Source organism: Mya arenaria, chromosome 11 (genome assembly GCF_026914265.1).
Source record: "Mya arenaria isolate MELC-2E11 chromosome 11, ASM2691426v1".
Lineage (NCBI taxonomy): Eukaryota > Metazoa > Mollusca > Bivalvia > Myida > Myidae > Mya > Mya arenaria.
This window is the reverse complement of record NC_069132.1, coordinates 18,951,923-18,969,713: the sequence shown is the minus strand read 5'-3', so window position 1 is coordinate 18,969,713 and position 17,791 is coordinate 18,951,923. Positions and strand designations below refer to the sequence as shown.

Genomic DNA, 17,791 nt, shown 5'->3' with positions numbered 1-17,791 from the left:
CAAAACAGTTACTTATCCTTGGGAATAAAACAAAACAGTTACTTATCCTTGGAAATAAAACAAAACAGTTACTTATCCTTGGGAATAAAACAAAACAGTTACTTATCCTTGGGGCTAAAACAAAACAGTTTCTTCTCCTTGGGAATGAAACAACACAGTTACTTATCCTTGGGAATAAAACAAAACAGTTACTTCTCCTTGGGAATAAAACAAAACAGTTACTTCTCCTTGGGAATAAAACAAAACAGTTACTTCTCCTTGGGAATGAAACAAAGCAGTTACTTATCCTTGGGAATGAAACAAAACAGTTACTTATCCTTGGGAATGAAACAAAAAATACTTATCCTTGGGAATGAAACAAAGCAGGTACTTATCCTTGGGAATAAAACAAAACAGTTACTTATTTTTGGGAATAGAATAAAACAGTTAATTATCCTTGGGAATAAAACAAAACAGTTACTTATCCTTGGGAATAAAACAAAGCAGTTACTATTCCTTGGGAATAAAACAAAGCAGTTATTTATCTTTGGGAATAAAACCAAACAGTTACTTATCCTTGGGAATAAAACAAAGCAGTTACTTATCCTTCGGAATAAAACAAAGCAGTTACTTATCCTTCGGAATAAAACAAAGCAGTTACTTATCCTTCGGAATAAAACAAAGCAGTTACTTATCCTTCGGAATAAAACAAAGCAGTTACTTATCCTTCGGAATAAAACAAAGCAGTTACTTATCCTTCGGAATAAAACAAAGCAGTTACTTATCCTTCGGAATAAAACAAAGCAGTTACTTATCCTTCGGAATAAAACAAAACAGTTAAGAACAAGTTTAAGCTAGAAGAAACGGTTCTATTTAATAACCATGTCAGGAAATATCAAACCCAAATCAGGAATATATGTATACGTCTTGTAAAGGTATTAGTCTTGGGGTCGTTTCAATAAACGATTTTAATCGTAACTTCAATCATGTTTTATCTGTATAGACGTCACCAATGGCCCAACACCTACTTGTTTTATTTCTTCAACTTCGTGTTCATTTTCAATGTTTGCTAATGTTCAATTCACACATTTCACACAAACAATATGTATCAAAATTATAATGACACTATGGCACTAAGATAATTCATATGGTGCGAGATGCACTCTTGGCAACATTTGTAGGATTGGCCACAATTATGGGGCTGGCTATAGCTCTGAGTATATAACACTTTATGCTATATGTATGTAGCGCGCCTACCAGTTTCTGACGGAGCGCGCGCACGACCGCATGGTTGAGGCCCGGTTCGTCTGCCGGAACATCTGCCGCCGCATGAACGCCTGGTCGCTTCGCATCCGCTGTCTCTGAATAGTGTAAAGTTGGCAAGATATGCATGGATGATTTGATATAATTTGACAGTTTATTCAATTAAGCATTATACATTATATATCCATGAGTATACAAACTATAACAGATAAATTGTAATAGGTCACAATACATGATAGATTAGCAGCGAAAAGAGGATGTGTTTTCTAATAATAAAACATTATTATTATTCAAACGCCTTATACACATACAATGCCAAATTTCTGTTACACACGCAGTCCAAAATATTGCTGGTTTTAATCCAAGGATTTGAGACTAACTGAAATATACATAGATATCTGCACAACTGAGCCTCAACACAATTCTTTCATAGAGTATTCTCATCAGAAACATTTCTGGTGAAGGCGGCGTGTATCACCCACATAGAGGATGATGAGCCACGCTGCGGCACGGAAGCGACGGCGTCCGCGGCACCGGCGGCTCATCAACAGCCGAAAGGCAGCCTCTTCGAACGTGAACCTGCAGAGAACAAACCAAACTGTTAGAAACCATTCATGTCAATGTAAACAAGGGATTACATATCTGGGGCAATTTATTAAAACAGTAGTATTCCCTGTTCGTTCATCACTTTTATGTTAACGAAAAGAATAACTCCGCCAAACAATCGCCTTATGCACGCAATTAAGAACACGTCGATGCTAGAAGAATTGCAATCCATTACTCATGCATTAGAAATTAGCAACGCTCGAAAATGTTGCAACAAGTTAATAAAAGTTTTTCAACCATGATTTTGAACATTTGATTTTCATTTACATAATAAAAGAGGTTGCGTAATTAGAATGTGGTGCATTAAAAAAACTCATTTCAGGATTTTCTGACATTAGTAATTACTCTATGACACAATTCCACCACAGACAGTCACTTTATTTAATCAGTCAGTATTTTTATAAAACCAACTTGAACCTGAAGAAGAAAGAGAATAACGGCAATCAATAGCGGTCTGAAGCAATATCTCGAAAATAGTTTTCCATAGGAAAACAAACAACAGGCTTCCGTCTGAGAATAACCGTGACAAAGTTTGTAACAAATTGCCACTTTCTTGAAAAATGAGATTTCGTAAGATACATTATAAGAGTTATGAGAACTGTCTCTCTCGGAGATTGAATTTCTGTTTAAGACAAATGAGTGTTCAAAGAACAAATACGGATGCATTTTATCCCGCACAGGTGACATTTCGAGGGTTGCGTGGGCTAACGTTATGAACAGCCCTGTCTCTAAGTGCACATTAGTAGTATGTCTTGAAACGAAAGTTTACAAGACCTTTCAACGATTCCATTTCGTTCATTATTACAAGGGGTCTATTATCAAGGTCAAGTTCCTAAGGAAATAATCAAGCTCCTAAGGTGCGCAACGAGCGAGCTTTTTCTTAGTCATTAAGATTTTGCACAATATGTTCTAACAGGGAGCTGTTCTAATCAGTCGGGTAACCAACTCATCTAAGCTTTGCCTAGAATTAATCTTTACAAAACATTAACATAAATACATCATTCCGTACATAGGCACGTGTTATAAGAGCTTTGCAAATTTAACGCAATCATATTTTGACAGAATTTAGCTTAAAAGCACGCGCATGTATGCAAACAAAGCAGTACGAAATGAATATGAAAGTATTTGGTGCCCACCACACTGTGTTGTGGCTTTGTGCTGAGTTTAAGAAACATATTTATTCTTTTTCCATATTTGTATTAAACCATGAAGTGATTTTACATCAAGAATCCACTATAAATATTTAATCATCAGTAAATAGCTTGGAACTTTTTGACTCTTGTAGATATTCATATTGTCGAAATACATTTTGTCTGAATGCAAACGAAATTAAAAAAAAAACTCTGATAAAAATACCTTTGTAAAATTTGAATAGATAACTTCAACATCCAACAATGCATGTAAAATGTTATACCGGAATTTGGTAGTGCTTGCATAGATGTCGGGGGTGACGGGAGAAGCCGAGTTGACCTCGTTAAGTTCCGTATGCTCCACGGTCGAGCCGAACACGTCATCGTCATCTCCGAACTGTTCTGTTGACAGGAAACCAAGCAAAGTAAATGATTACCATAGCACATTATGCGATACAAGTAGTTGTGTTTCTTTTTCATAAGTTTAGTTTCTCGCTGTAGACTGTGTGGGAGTCAAGTTAGTCATCACTATGCCACTGCGGCAGAAGAGCATGTTTCTACACTATAAATTTGATATTGTTGCTGTTCAAAAGAAATCTTTATTACAATAGAAATTAAGAAACCGACTGAATTTCAAATAAATCGGATTTGATTGATACTGCTACAGTGCCATTATCCCCTGAAGGTCCAGAACTCCATTGTGTTTGGTCTCAAATGTGTGTGTTGTAAATGAGTGAACGAACTTATGGTTTGAATCGGATTATGGCCCAACTGTTTCTGGTTTTATTAGATTTATGAAACTGATGTCCATGTTTCAGTCTCGGATGGTTTAAGGGTGATGGATGGGCAATAATGTGGCAATTTGCATATAACGCGGGGGAAGTGATCGTCGCTGCACTCAATGGCCATTTAACTGCTATATACGCTATTGATTGCCAGCCATATTACGGAGATTTGACGATGCTTCTACAATGTATTTTGAATATAACTTACCGCTCGTATAACAAACATTGTCATTAATTCAAGCGAATTTGGATGTGTGTAAACACGTACTTTTTCATACACAAATTAAAACTTTATTTGATCTAGCATCTTGTGATTTTCCCGCCACTAACGAAAAAAACAATAACCTCATGATAATGAAAAAATATTTAATTACTAAATTCCAATAGACTTTGACTAGCTAGATGTGAGGGTTCTTAGCATATTTACGACAATTTTTAGCGCATATGCTATTTTGCTTCTACATTATGAACAACGTATAAAATCTTAACGGGCCATGCACTGAGCTTCAAGCCTGGGCTGATATTCAATACTGGTCTTAATGGGATCTAAGAACGATGTAGCTAATCGGATTACTTGTTATTAATAACTGACATATAGATTGAATGAAGTCAATGGTGTATGACCTTAAGATTAACGTACGTTGCATATTGAAAACTACCCCAGGAAGTTACATACCGTATTCTCCTTGGAACTTGTTTAGCTGCTGACGAACAAAACCATTGGACGTTAACTTTTCTGAAGTGAGCCATTTTAATTTTTCCGTTGCCACACTCTGCAGAGTTCTGTTGAATCTGCAAGACAACAGATAAAAGCATTCCCTCAATTTTACGAGAATCTTATATAATCATGTAAACGGATTTAACTCTTCATCACTATGACGAGGCACATTTCCAAGATTCATTGTTTGCATATCTGGGGAAAGTCAGATTGGTTTATTATTTATCGCAGAAGGTATCTCCCCAGCACATATGAAGGAAACATTTCGTCTCAACCTTTGTCGCTGACATCTAAAACAAATAATACATCCGAGTATTCTAGATAACCTTCGACCGATGTACATATTACATATTGCAAACGTCTTAATCAGAATAAAGGCAAACCTAATGTTCAGGATAAAGACATACCTCACAATCAGTATATATGTAGGGTGAATGTTAGGCATACCTCATTCTCAGGACGTTTGTAGGGTACAAGATAGGCGTAAATGTTAGGTGTACCTCATAATCAGTATGTATGTAGGGTACATAGTAGGTGTACCTCATAACCAGGATGTATGTAGGGTACATGGTAGGTGTACCTCATAATCAGGATGTATGTAGGGTACATGGTAGGTGTACCTCATAATCAGGATGTATGTAGCGTACATGGTAGGCGTACCTCATAATCAGGATGTATGTAGGGTACATAGTAGGTGTACCTCATAATCAGGGTGTATGTAGGGTACATGGTAGGCGTACCTCATAATCAGGATGTATGTAGGGTACACTGTAGGTGGACCTCATAATCAGGATGTATGTAGAGTACATGAAAGGCGTACCTCATAACCAGGATATATGTAGTGTCAATGTAAGGTGCACCTCATAATCAGGATGTATGTAGAGTACATGATAGGCGTACCTCATAATCAGGATATAGGTAGTGTAAATGTTAGGTGTAACTCATAATCAGGATGTATGTAGGGTACATAGTAGGTGTAGCTCATAATCAAGATGTATGTAGGGTAAATGATAGGCGTACCTCATTATCAGGATGTATGTAGGTAACACAAGAGGCGTACCTCATAATCAGGATATATGTAGTGTTAATGTTAGGTGTACCTCATAATCAGGATGTATGTAGGGTACAAGATAGGCGTACCTCATAATCAGGATGTATGTAGGGTAAATGATAGGCGTACCTCATAATCAGGATGTATGTAGCGTTAATGACAGGCGTACCTCATAACCAGGATGTATGTAGGGTACATGGTAGGCGTACCTCATAATCAGGATGTATGTAGGTAACACAAGAGGCGTACCTCATAATCAGGATATATGTAGTGTTAATGTTAGGTGTACCTCATAATCAGGATGTATGTAGTGTTAATGTTAGGTGTACCTCATAATCAGGATGTATGTAGAGTTAATGATAGGCGAACCTCATAATCAGGATGTATGTAGCGTTAATGACAGGCGTACCTCATAACCAGGATGTATGTAGGGTACATGGTAGGCGTACCTCATAATCAGGATGTATGTAGCGTTAATGACAGGCGTACCTCATAATCAGGATCTATGTAGTGAAAAAGTTAGGTGTACCTCATAATTAGGATATATGTAGTGTAAATGTTAGGTGTAACTCATAATCAGGATGTATGTAGGGTACATGGTAGGTGTAGCTCATAATCAAGATGTATGTAGGGTAAATGATAGGCGTACCTCATAATCAGGATGTATGTAGGTAGCACAAGAGGCGTACCTCATAATCAGGATGTATGTAGGGTACATGGTAGGCGTACCTCATAATCAGGATGTATGTAGGGTACAAGATAGGCGTACCTCATAATCAGGATGTATGTAGGGTACATGATAGGCGTACCTCATAATCAGGATGTATGTAGGTAACACAAGAGGCGTACCTCATAATCAGGATGTATGTAGGGTACATGGTAGGCGTACCTCATAATCAGGATGTATGTAGGGTACATGGTAGGCGTACCTCATAATCAGGATGTATGTAGGGTAAAAGATAGGCGTACCTCATAATCAGGATGTATGTAGGGTACATGATAGGCGTACCTCATAATCAGGATGTATGTAGCGTTAATGACAGGCCTACCTCATAATCAGGATCTATGTAGTGAAAATGTTAGGTGTATCTCATAATTAGGATATATGTAGTGTAAATGTTAGGTGAACTTCATAATTAGGATGTATGTACGGTACATGATATGTTTACCTCATAATCAGGATGTATGTAGGGTACAAAACAGGCGTACCTCATAATCAGGATGTATGAAGGGTACATGATAGGCGTACCTCATAATCAGGATGTATGTAGGGTACATGATAGGCGTACCTCATAACCAGGATATATGTAGGGTAAATGTTAGGTGTACCTCATAATCAGGATGTATGTAGGGTTAATGATAGGTACACCTCATAATCAGAATGTATGTAGGGTACATGACAGGCGTACCTCATAATTAGGATGTATGTTGGGTACAAGATAGGCGTACGTCATAATCAGGATGTATGTAGGGTACACAACAGGCGTTCCTCATAATCAGGATGTATGAAGGGTACATGGTAGGTGTACCTCATAATCAGGATGTATGTAGGGTACAAAACAGGCGTACCTCATAATCAGGATGTATGAAGGGTACATGATAGGCGTACCTCATAATCAGGATGTATGTAGGGTACAAGATAGGCGTACCTCATAATCAGGATGTATGTAGGGTACATGATAGGCGTACCTCATAATCAGGATGTATGTAGGTAACACAAGAGGCGTACCTCATTATCAGGATGTATGTAGGGTACATGGTAGGCGTACCTCATAATCAGGATGTATGTAGGGTACATGGTAGGCGTACCTCATAATCAGGATGTATGTAGGGTAAAAGATAGGCGTACCTCATAATCAGGATGTATGTAGGGTACATGATAGGCGTACCTCATAATCAGGATGTATGTAGCGTTAATGACAGGCCTACCTCATAATCAGGATCTATGTAGTGAAAATGTTAGGTGTATCTCATAATTAGGATATATGTAGTGTAAATGTTAGGTGAACTTCATAATTAGGATGTATGTACGGTACATGATATGTTTACCTCATAATCAGGATGTATGTAGGGTACAAAACAGGCGTACCTCATAATCAGGATGTATGTAGGGTAAATGATAGGCGTACCTCATAATCAGGATGTATGTTGGTTAAATGATAGGCGTACCTCATAACCAGGATATATGTAGGGTAAATGTTAGGTGTACCTCATACTCAGGATGTATGTAGGGTTAATGATAGGTACACCTCATAATCAGAATGTATGTAGGGTACATGACAGGCGTACCTCATAATTAGGATGTATGTTGGGTACAAGATAGGCGTACGTCATAATCAGGATGTATGTAGGGTACACAACAGGCGTTCCTCATAATCAGGATGTATGAAGGGTACATGGTAGGTGTACCTCATAATCAGGATGTATGTAGGGTACAAAACAGGCGTACCTCATAATCAGGATGTATGAAGGGTACATGATAGGCGTACCTCATAATCAGGATGTATGTTGGTTAAATGATAGGCGTACCTCAAAACCAGGATGTATGTAGCGTATATGGTAGGCGTACCTCATAATCAGGATGTATGTAGGGTACAAAACAAGCGTACCTCATAATCAGGATGAATGTAGTGTAAATGATAGGCGTACCTCAAAATCAGGATGTATGTAGCGTAAATGGTAGGCGCACCTCATAATCAGGATGTATGTAGGGTACAAAACAAGCGTACCTCATTACCAGGATGTAAGTAGGGTACAAGATAGGCGTACCTCATAATCAGGATGTATGAAGTGTTAATGTTAGGCATACCTCATAATCAGGATGTATGAAGTGTAAATGTTAGGCATACCTCATAATCAGGATGTATGTAGGGTACAAGATAGGCTTACCTCATAATCAGGATGTATGTAGGGTACATGATAGGCATACCTCATAATCAGGATGAATGTAGGGTACATGATAGTTGTACCTCATAATCAGGATGTATGTTGGGTACAAGATAGGCGTACCTAATAATCAGAATGTATGTAGGGTACATGATAGGCGTACCTCATAATCAGGATGTATGTAGGGTACATGATAGGCGTACCTCAAAATCAGGATGTATGTTGGGTACAAGATAGGCGTACCTCATAATCAGGATGTATAAAGGGTACATGATAGGCGTACCTCAAAATCAGGATGTATGTTTGGTACAAGATAGGCGTACCTCATAATCAGGATGTATGTTGCGTATATGGTAGGCGTACCTCAAAGTCAGGGTGTATGTAGGGTAAAAAATAGGCGAACCTCATAATCAGGATGTATGAATGGTACAGATAGGCGTACCCCATAATCAAGATGTATGTAGGGTACAAGATAGGCGTACCTCATAATCAGGATGTATGAAGTGTAAATGTTAGGTGTACCTCAATCAGGATGTATATAGCGTACATGATAGGCGTACCTCATAATCAGGATGTATGAAGTGTAAATGTTAGGCGTACCTCATAATCAGGATGTATATAGCGTACATGATAGGCGTACCTCATAACCAGGATGTACGTAGGGTACATGATAGGCGTACCTCATAATCAGAATGTTGGGTACATGATAGTTGTACCCCATAATCAGGTAGTATTTAGGGTCAATGTTAGGTTTACCTCATAGTCAAGATGTACGTAGGGTACATAATGGGCGTACCTCATTGTTAGGAGGTAAGTAGGGTAAATGTTAGGTGTACCTCATAATCAAGATGCATGTAGGTAAATGTTAGGTGTACCTCATAATCGGGATTGGTGTAGGGTACATGATAGGCGTACCTCATTGCCAGGAGGTAAGTAGGGTTAATGTTAGGTGTACCTTATAATCAAGATGGATGTAGGGTAAATGATAGGCGTACCTCCTAATAAGGATATATGGAGGTTACATGATAAGCGTACCTCATAATCAGGATATATGTAGAACACATGATAGGCATAGCCCATAATCAGGATATATGTAGCAACTATTAAGGCATACCTTATACACAGGATAAATGTAGCAACCATGAAAGCATACCTCATCATCAGGATATATGTAGCAACTAATCAGGCATACCTCATATTCAGGATACACGTAGCAACCATGAAAGCATACCTCATAATCAGGATAAATGTAGCAACCATGAAAGCATACCTCATAATCAGGATATATATAGCAACAATGAAGGCATACCTCATTGGCAGGGTATATGTCGCAACAATGAAGGGAAACCTAATTATCCTAGACGCTCAAGGCATTTTAGCTGAAGCACAGGAAAAGCAAAACCAGTTAATAAAATAATAGTTTAATAAATTTTGGCCGAAAAGTGAGGCTGCAATGTGAACTATACAAATATATTGTATACATGCAGCCTCAAAAAACGCCACGAAATACACAAGTATAATCACAAAAATGAAAATAGATATAATACATTACTAACAATACGCATCATGAACATTCAGTTCATATGAACAAGACACACACTTATTAGCACAGCATCCACAGTACATTCAGAGACAAAATAACGACATTAAACCTATTAATTAAATTTATAAAAAGGGAGGGAGGGCGGGTGCAAATTTAATTCTTAACAATGACAGCTCGGCTGGAGGCGCGCTTAACAATGATTTAAGCGCTAAAAAAACAGCGCCACCTATCAGAAAATTATGGGAAAAGAGTGACGTCAGAGAGCGCTTAATAATTATCGTATTTATGTCTAAATACTTAAATTATCTTAGACGCTCAAGGCGTTTTAGCTGAAGCACAGGAAAAGCAAAACCAGTTAATAAAATAATAGTTTAATAAATTTTGGCCGAAAAGTGAGGCTGCCATGTGAATTATACAAATATATTGTATACATGCAGCCTCAAAACACGCCAAACAAAACGGCCAAATTAACGAAATGAGTTAATGCCTAAATGCTTACACTATACAGAGCGGAAAAGCAACTGAAAAGTAAGAAATTAGTCGCGCATAATATTTGCGAAAGCAGTCTATGATCCTTACACCAGCAGTAATTACAAGTCGACTCTCTGATCTTTACACCCTAAGTGATAACATGCAAATTGATAGCTTGTCTCTGATCTTATCGTCATAAGAAAAAGCAAATGAAGTCGATCTTTACACCAAGTAATAATATGTAGTCGGTATCTGATTTTAACATCAGCAGTAATAACATATGTCGTCTGTCTCTGATCTTGACACCAGTAGTAATAAAAAGTCGTTTGTATCTGGTCTTTACACCAACTAATCTCATGAAGTATTAGCTGGTCTTTACACCAGCGGTAATCTCTTAAAGTCTGTCTCTGGTCTTTACACCAGCAGTAACAACATGTAGTCTGTCTGTGGTCTTTACACCAGCAGTAACAACATGTCTGTCTCTGGTTTTTACACCAGCAGTAACAATATGTAGCTTTTCTGTGGTCTTTACACCAGCAATAATAATATGTAGCCGTCTCTGGTCTTTAAACCAGCAGTAAAACATAGTCTGTCTCTGGTTTTTACACCAGCAAAAAAACATAGTCTGTCTCTGGTTTTTACACCAGCAAAAACATAGTCTGTCTCTGATCTTTACACCAGCAATAAAATATGGAGTCTGACCTGGTTTTTACACCAGCAAAAAACATTTAGTCTGTCTCTGGTCTTTAAACTAGCAATAAAACATAGTCTGACTCCGTTTTTTACACCAGCAAAAAACATAATCTGTCTCTGATCTTTACACCAGCAATAAAACATAGTCTGTCTCTGTTTTTTACACCAGCAAAAAACATATAATCTGTCTCTGATCGTAAAATATCCTTCTCTTTCATCAGTTCGTCAAAGTCAAATTCGTACGATTTCTTTGTCGATTTTGCTCTGGGAGTAAGTTCTCGCAATTCCCGGGACAATAGCTCACCCTTTTCCTCTAGGTCGCGGATTGAACCCTCAACATCCACTGCGTTCTTCAATCTTGCACCACCAGACGCCATTTTTCAAATGTAATTCTTAACAATGACCACTCGGCTGGAGGCGCGCTAACAATGATTTAAGCGCTAAAAAACAGCGCCACCTATCAGAGAATTATAGGAAAAGAGTGACGTCAGAGAGCGCTTGATAATTTATTTCTAAATACTTACATTGACAGGATATATGTCGCAACTATTAAAGCATACCTCATAATCAAGATTTACGCAGAAAACATAATGAATACCTCATTATCATTATATAGGTAGCAAATAGTATGAACATATCTGATTATAATTAAGGGGTTTATGTAGCAAGCAAGATGCATACCTTATACTAAAGGATAAGTATAGCAAGTACTATAAGATTTTAAGGGGTATATGTAGCAAACATGTAGGCATACCTCATAATTAGGATGTACAGAGCATACAAGAGTAGCATTATTACAGATTCCCACCATGTGACTTCACCATCTTTTACAACCTGAATTATAGAATTATGCATTAATAACAAAACGTTTCGATATAACAAACAAGGCATTTAGGGCATTATTGTATGCGTACATATATACATACATGTACGTCCAATAATAAATTCTATGATAAAAAAGAGTAAACAAATGTCAAATGTTCCTTATACATCAATACTCTTAGCATTCTAGAGGCACGAAGTACGCGGTTTAAAATTGCTAGTTTCAGTAATTGGCAGTTTGCTAATTGCGCCTGTTTCTAATTTGCGTGACTGAGTTACAAAACTATTTCTGTCATGGTTAGGTAGGATAATTACCACTTAGCTTCGAAATGCCGTTGATGGCTCTGAGAACGTAACAGTTATTTCCTTAATTATAACGAGATACGACCAAAATAATATAGCAAACTTTCGCTATCTTGATATGTTGCTATCAGTTTTGAAGTTTTTAGGTCTTCGGGATTTGGAATCCAAAGGATTCTAGAGCTTGTGGCTTACACTTAATCTTGTATTAGAAACAAACTTTGATACGCAAAGTACTGTCTATTACCCTATGTACCATGTAGCACTCACGTTTACCTTACTTCTAACAACTTAATTTACACGAATATGTTTCATGAACACTAAGAACATTATAAAATGTGGTGGAAATACTGGTGGATGTTGTGAGAAGATATTCACATACCGGAAAGAGGACATCTAGGAAACCACAATGTAATGTGGAAGGGATGAAGCCAATAAACTCGAAAACCACAAGACAGTGGAGAAGAATGAAGCCAAAAGTAGAGAGTCACAATGCAATGGAGATGGGATAAGGCAATAATCTTGTTAACCGCAAGGCAGCGGAGAAGACTATCAATCACACACCGGAATAAGGAAAATGAAACTAATAAATTATTTAATCACATATGGTAATGGAAACTCAGAAACAATGCGTTGAAGAAAGGATGCAGCCCATAACTAGGGAACGATAAGGCAATGAAGTAGGGTCAATATATATCATATATCAGAATGAGACGGAATGAAACCAATAAACGCGGTAACGACAAAGCAATGATGATGGGTATATATCACATACCAGAATGAGAGTAACTAGGGAACAAAGAGGCAAAGGAGGAAGGTACCAGAATGGAGTGAGGGCATTGAAGTAATAAACCAGGGAATCACGAGGCAACTAAAAAGTTCCTAGAGGGAAGCACAAGTCAATATGGATAGGTATTTTTCACATGAGCGCAACTAGCGAGTAATAATGTTATGAAAAAAGGTATCTTTGACACATCAGAATTTCATCAATTGAGCCTTATAATAAACTAGGACAGCACAGGTTGATTGAGAAGGATGAAGTTAATAAACTAGGGCGGTACAAGGCAACTGAAAAAGCTATCAATCAGACACCAGAATGAGGGCTATAAGCCAGTACACCAAATAACTACAAGGCAATGGAAAGAAATGACACCAACACACCAGGGATCGACAAGGTAATAGAAACGGGATGAGACTAATACACTACGGGACCACGAAGGCATGGAAAAGGGATGGAACAAAAAACTACGGAACCATAATGCAATGTAAAAGGGATGTTACCAAAACAGCAATTAAACTAGGGAACTCCAGTGGAATGGTCAAGGAACGAAGCCAATAAACTAGGTAACTACACTGGGGAATGGATAAAACACTAGTGCATGAAGAAGAGTACTAGTGACCCAAAAGGCAATGGTAAAATGATAAAGCAAAAAACTTTGGGAATCGCAATACAACTGATAGAGGATAAAACCAACACAGTTTTGAACCACAATGCAATTGAGTAAGGATGAAGCCAATAATTAGGGAACCACCGGGCAAAGAGTATTTTTTATATACCAAATGAGGGTAATAGGGAATCAACATTCAATGGAGACAAATATATATGATATAACAGAATGAGATCAATGAAGTAAATAAACTAGGGAACCACGCAGCAATTTTGAAGGGTTTCTAAGACATATCAGAATGAGGGCGATGAAGTTAATAAACTCTGGAACAAACAGGCAATTGGGAAAGGGATCTATGACACACCTGAATGAGGGTAATGGTGCCACTTAACTATGACAATGGAGAAGGAGTAAAGCCAATGAACTAGAATACCACAGGGCAATGTAGAAGGATCTATGACACATCCGAATGAAGATTATGATGCCAATAAACTATGACAATGGAGAAGGAGTAAAGCCAATGAACTAGAATACCACGAGGCAATGTTGAAGGGGATCTATGACACATCCGAATGAAGGTTATGGTGCTAATAACCTATGACAATGGAGAAGGAGTAAAGCCAATGAACTAGAATACCACAGGGCAATGTTGAAGGGGATCTATGACACATCCGAATGAAGGTTATGGTGCCAATAAACTATGACAATGGAGAAGGAGTAAAGCCAATGAACTAGAATACCACAGGGCAATGTTGAAGGGGATCTATGATACATCCGAATGAAGGTAATGGTGCCACTTAACTATGACAATGGAGAAGGAGTAAAGCCAATGAACTAGAATACCACAGGGCAATGTTGAAGGGGATCTATGACACATCCGAATGAGGGTAATGGTGCCAATAAACTATGACAATGGAGAAGGAGTAAAGCCAATGAAACCACGAGGCAATGTAGAAGGAGATCAATAGATTAGGGTACAATGAGGCGATGGTGAAGGGTTTCTGTGACCAATCAGATTGACGGAGATGAAGCCAAACATCTAGGGAAACACAATGCAATGGAGAAAGGTATATATCATATACCATAATGATGGCAACTAGGGAACCACTAGGCACAATGGAAGGGTATCTACCACATACCAGAATGAGGGCACTGGAGCCAATAATCTAGGGAAACACATGGCAATGACATTTAGTATATATCACATACCAGAATGAGAACAACGACGGAGATCGAGTAGCAGGCCGAGTCCCGACACAGTGGCCACCAGGATATTGACATTGCCTGCAAAATACACACATACATTGTATTCACTATGCAGTACAAGGGAATTTATCTTAACGTTTGCGGATTATAACGAGTTACTGATTTCACTCACGAGACGAGATAATGAAATCGTTAAAACTCAAACAATTTAACAAAGTTCACAGCTTATTTCTATGCAAATTCAACGCCATTAATTTATGTAAACAAAGCATTAACAACTCATTGTTTTAGATTTCTCTTGATGCTTGCATGCTGTTTTACAAACCTTATTTATCACTTGACTAAACAAACGGCTCCAAATAAATGTAGTGTTCGAAATTTTATTTCGTGCAATGGATTGACAGTATTTATCTGCGGTACATTTATATTAGTTATTCAGCAGTCAGCTCTTGATAAATTGGTAGATTACAACAATGGCTGGGGCAGTAGACAACATGTAATCGTTAACATTAATCTGATTCAAATGTTATTGGTATGCTTTTGCCAAATAAATGGACCGAGTGACTGCGGCACTCCAGGCCAGTCTATGTATGTAAATACAGCGTATTAATAACCATTAACCATTACATACTACGATAATGCCGGAAGGTACCGAAACAGTGTGTAGTTTAATGTGCCTTCATTAGAGTACAACTTACATTTTCAGCCTAAGATACTTAATTGGAATTAAAGTACAGCCAACATTTCCAGCCAATGAAATTGCAGATTGACAATCATTAAGTACTAGGCTCAATCATTAAGAATTTCGACTTGCGCGGGTGTTTTAAGTTCCGCGTACTGTTTTTTATCCAATACACACTTCCTGTATCAGAGTTTTGCGTTGACACTGTGTCAGCCACTGAGGTTGTATTGTACGTCAGTAAGATAACCTGGAAAATATCTATGATTGAGAATGGCTCGTTCGCAAGGCTCAATCTGCCCATTCTTAATCATTAAGATTAAACTTCAGGTCATCTAACTATTGTTTTACCCTACGCCATATCCATAGCAGCATACTACATGAATTACACGAATGATCTTGGCCCGATGATCACGTGGTTACCTGTTTAACGAGGAGCCCGCATAGGCCGATGACAAACAGGATGTTGAAGACGGCCGACCCCACGATGGTACCGATACCAACGTCACCCTTCGTGATGAATACCCCTGTAGAAATGAGAGGAACAATTATGATCATATACAAATATAGGATTCGATACATCCATGACCCTACCCCTAACTAAAGTATTTTCATACCAAGCAACGATCTTCTCGGAATCATTCGAAATGATACGCGTGCAGGACACGGGGTGGTATAGTATCATTTTATGCCATTAACATATATTTAAACGTGTATACAAACATCCTGCTGAATTTTCACAACCAGCCATATACGCGTGCATTTATGATGGGGTCAGTCATCCATGTGCTTTTCATAATAAGTAAACAATATAAAGCCGATAATATTCATTAGCAAACTCATCAATGTTTATGATTGCATGAAGGTTTACTCTGAAATTGCAATTTTCCCGTTGTGCGCCATTGCCATTTGGCCGCCTGCTCATTGTCTTGTATTATTGGTATTTGCTTCTGATATCGAACCAATATATTTTCATTAAAATTACAGGGTACAAGGTATTTCTTCCCAAGATAGCGTTGGTTTAAGTTGTTCTCCTATATCACGAATTGCGTTACTTATCACCATTTGATACAAGCCGGAGAAATGAAACACTGCATTTAGACGTCTACAATGCATGCTCAATATTCCACATAGCTGCCTGCATTCCGAATGAGTTGCTTGATTAGGGGGTTTGGTTCGGGAAACATAAAAGGAGACATTAACGGGCTCCAGACATGAAATGACTATGTCTATTAACCTTCTAATATGTGCTTCATCACAGCAATGGACCTTAAGTAGTGTACCAAGGTGGTGCCAGATATGTGTAGTATATATTTTATAATCAACATTGTACCAATGCAGAACTATCTATTATTGGTAATCTCAATATCATATGTCAACGTCAGGAAATACCAACAAATCGTTTTGTTATTTTCAGAGTTTTAATCGTAATATTATTTCAATAATCGGTTTTAAATAAAAAGTTGTTAGGGACGTCGCACTGACAATACGTTTATTTTCCTCGTTTTCTCAGTCTTGTTTGCACGTTTCATATTGATCGACAATTGTGCCATGTTAGCTCTATTCGAAAACCAAAAATAAAAAAACAACAACAAAAAAACAAGTACATAAATTAAGTGAAACTAACAAGATGAGCGATTTCACGAGCTCAAAATTAGAACGCCGTCGTGGAAAATTATTTTTGGTTTGACCCAGCTGTACTTATAAATCTGCGGAGACAAATTGTAACTGACGTTTAATGGATGTGTTGGATGTATGGTTCTTGTGTGTTAAGTTGATCCGTTTTAAGTTTGTGTTTTGTTGCTTTTAAACATTTCCATTTAAATGTCATCATATTGTCTTGGTGCTCGCGAAATGGGTCTGGACCGGAAGTCGTGGGTAAAAAGGCTCCCTCGTGACCATTTAAGGTTTTGGACGTATTGATCCAACTCGGGTTAAGTCACACTGGAATTATTCTACATGAATAACCAGACAGCTATGTTCAGGGACGTAATTGAAAATAATTGAAAATATTTTGGTCTAAAAGTTGTTTTACTTTCGTAAAACCAAAATATTTTGTATATCAAGATACAAATACAATTATCTTTGTATAAGGTCTGGTATTTGATAACAAAAAACATAGCTCAGTTACTTATTTTCCGCGCAGCACAAAGAGAGCTAAAGTCGGTACCTATAATTGCGGTGAAGAGCTCTGGCATGGAACTTCCGGCCGCCATAAATGTAGCTCCCGCCACGTCCTCGCTGAAGCCAAGTTTCTGGAAAATTAAATAA

The 17,791-nt window shown here is 37.9% G+C and overlaps 1 protein-coding gene across 2 annotated transcripts in view; it reads right to left on the bottom strand.

The window, feature by feature from the left end:
- The window catches only part of LOC128208948 (sodium/potassium/calcium exchanger 4-like), a 49,083-nt gene that overhangs the window by 6,881 nt on the left and 24,411 nt on the right, over positions 1-17,791 (bottom strand). For both annotated transcript variants that reach the window (XM_052912684.1, XM_052912683.1), the window contains 8 exons: positions 17,691-17,775; positions 15,944-16,047; positions 14,845-14,919; positions 11,880-11,959; positions 4,440-4,555; positions 3,263-3,380; positions 1,725-1,821; positions 1,237-1,340 (listed from right to left, as the gene is read on the bottom strand). In XM_052912684.1, the coding sequence (XP_052768644.1) occupies positions 1,237-1,340; positions 1,725-1,821; positions 3,263-3,380; positions 4,440-4,555; positions 11,880-11,959; positions 14,845-14,919; positions 15,944-16,047; positions 17,691-17,775 (779 nt within the window). The remainder of the gene's footprint in view (positions 1-1,236; positions 1,341-1,724; positions 1,822-3,262; positions 3,381-4,439; positions 4,556-11,879; positions 11,960-14,844; positions 14,920-15,943; positions 16,048-17,690; positions 17,776-17,791) is intronic.